Below are 2,355 nucleotides of genomic sequence, written 5' to 3' on the forward strand. Positions count from 1 at the left end.
ACCGGTAAAACCAGTAAAACCAGTAAAACCAGTACCAGTGACATCGGTAAAACCAGTAAAACCAGTAAAACCGGTACCAGTGACACCAGTAAAACCAGTAACACCAGTAAAACCGGTAAAACCAGTACCAGTGACACCGGTACCAGTGACACCAGTGACACCAGTACAACCGGTACCAGAGACACCAGTACCACCGGTAACACCAGTGCCACCAGTATGAGGATCACCAGTGCCACCAGTACCACCAGTAACACCAGTACCAGTACCACCAGTACCAGTGACACCAGTACCAGTGACTCCAGTACCACCGATACCAGTAACACCAGTAAAACCGGTACCAGTGACACCAGTACCACCAGTGCAACCAGTACCAGTGACACCAGTATGAGAGCCACCAGTGACACCAGTACCACCAGTACCAGTATTACCAGTACCAGAGCCGTCAGTACCAGTGACACCGGTGCAAGCGGTACCAGTGACACCAGTACCAGTGACACCAGTACCACCAGTACCAGTATCACCAGTACCAGAGCCATCAGCACCAGTGACACCAGTACCACCAGTGACACCAGTACCACCAGTACAACCATTACCAGTGACACCAGTACCACCGGTAACACCAGTACCACCAGTACCAGTATCACCAGTACCACCAGTCCCGGTGACACCAGTACCACCAGTGACACCAGTACCAGTGACACCAGTACCACCAGTACCAGCACCACCAGCGCCACCAGTGTCACCAGTACAACCAGTCCCGGTGACACCAGCACCACCAGTACCAGAGCCACCAGTACCACCAGTCCCGGTGACACCAGTACCACAGGTACCAGTACCACCAGTACCACCAGTACCAGTGACACCAGTACCACCAGTCCCGGTGACACCAGTACCAGTGATACCAGTACCACCTGTACCTGTGACACCAGCGCCACCAGCACCACCAGTCCCAGTGTCACCAGTCCCAGTGTCACCAGTCCCAGTGTCACCAGTACAACCAGTCCCGGTGACACCAGCACCACCGGTACCAGTGACACCAGTACCACCAGTACCAGTACGACCATTGTTACCAGTACCAGTGACACCAGTACCAGTGACACCAGTACCACCAGTCCCGGTGACACCAGTACCAGTGTCACCTGTCCCAGTGTCACCAGTACCACCAGTACAACCAGTCCCGGTGTCACCAGTCCCAGTGTCACCTGTCCCAGTGTCACCAGTACCACCAGTACAACCAGTCCCGGTGTCCCCAGTGTCCCCAGTGTCCCCAGTGTCAGCAGTCCCNACCAGTAACACCAGTAAAACCAGTAAAACCAGTACCAGTGACACCGGTACCAGTGACACCAGTGACACCAGTACAACCAGTACCAGTGACACCAGTACCACCGGTAACACCAGTGCCACCAGTATGAGGATCACCAGTAACACCAGTAAAACCGGCACCAGTGACACCAGTACCACCAGTACCAGTATCACCAGTACCAGAGCCGTCAGTACCAGTGACACCGGTGCAAGCGGTACCAGTGACACCAGTACCAGTGACACCAGTACCAGTGACACCAGTACCACCAGTACCAGTGATTCCAGTACCACCAGTACCAGTATCACCAGTACCAGAGCCATCAGCACCAGTGACACCAGTACCACCAGTGCAACCGGTACCAGTGACACCAGTACCACCGGCACCAGTACCAGTGACACCAGTACCACCGGCACCAGTACCACCAGTGTCACCAGTATGAGGACCACCAGTACCACCAGTACCAGTATCACCAGTACCAGAGCCATCAGCACCAGTGACACCAGTACCACCAGTACCAGTGATTCCAGTACCACCAGTACCAGAGCCATCGGCACCAGTGACACCAGTACCACCAGTGACACCAGTATGAGGGCCACCAGTGACACCAGTACCACCAGTGCAACCAGTACCAGTGACACCAGTACCACCGGCACCAGCACCACCAGCGCCACCAGTGTCACCAGTCCCGGTGACACCAGTACCACAGGTACCAGTACCACCAGTACCACCAGTACCAGTGACACCAGTACCACCGGTGACACCAGTACCAGTGACACCAGTACCACCTGTACCTGTGACACCAGCGCCACCAGCACCACCAGTCCCAGTGTCACCAGTCCCAGTGTCACCAGTCCCAGTGACACCAGTACAACCAGTCCCGGTGACACCAGTACCACCAGTACCAGTACGACCATTGTTACCAGTACCAGTGACACCAGTACCAGTGACACCAGTACCACCAGTCCCGGTGTCACCAGTCCCAGTGTCACCTGTCCCAGTGTCACCAGTACCACCAGTACAACCAGTCCCGGTGTCACCAGTCCCAGTGTCAC

The 2,355-nt window shown here is 55.5% G+C and overlaps 1 protein-coding gene across 1 annotated transcript; it reads left to right on the forward strand.

Moving 5' to 3' along the window:
• Window positions 1-6: 6 nt before the first annotated feature.
• LOC107199436 (mucin-5AC-like) lies at window positions 7-2,353 on the forward strand (the record flags this gene model as incomplete). The annotated part of the gene is given in 2 exon segments (XM_015616764.2): window positions 7-1,284; window positions 1,286-2,353. Coding segments are annotated over 2 exon segments (2,346 nt in total), but the record flags the coding sequence as incomplete, so codon positions are not given.
• Between the last annotated feature and the right edge of the window lie 2 nt (window positions 2,354-2,355).

The sequence above is a fragment of the Parus major genome, unplaced genomic scaffold, assembly GCF_001522545.3.
Source record: "Parus major isolate Abel unplaced genomic scaffold, Parus_major1.1 Scaffold711, whole genome shotgun sequence".
Taxonomy (NCBI): Eukaryota; Metazoa; Chordata; class Aves; order Passeriformes; family Paridae; genus Parus; species Parus major.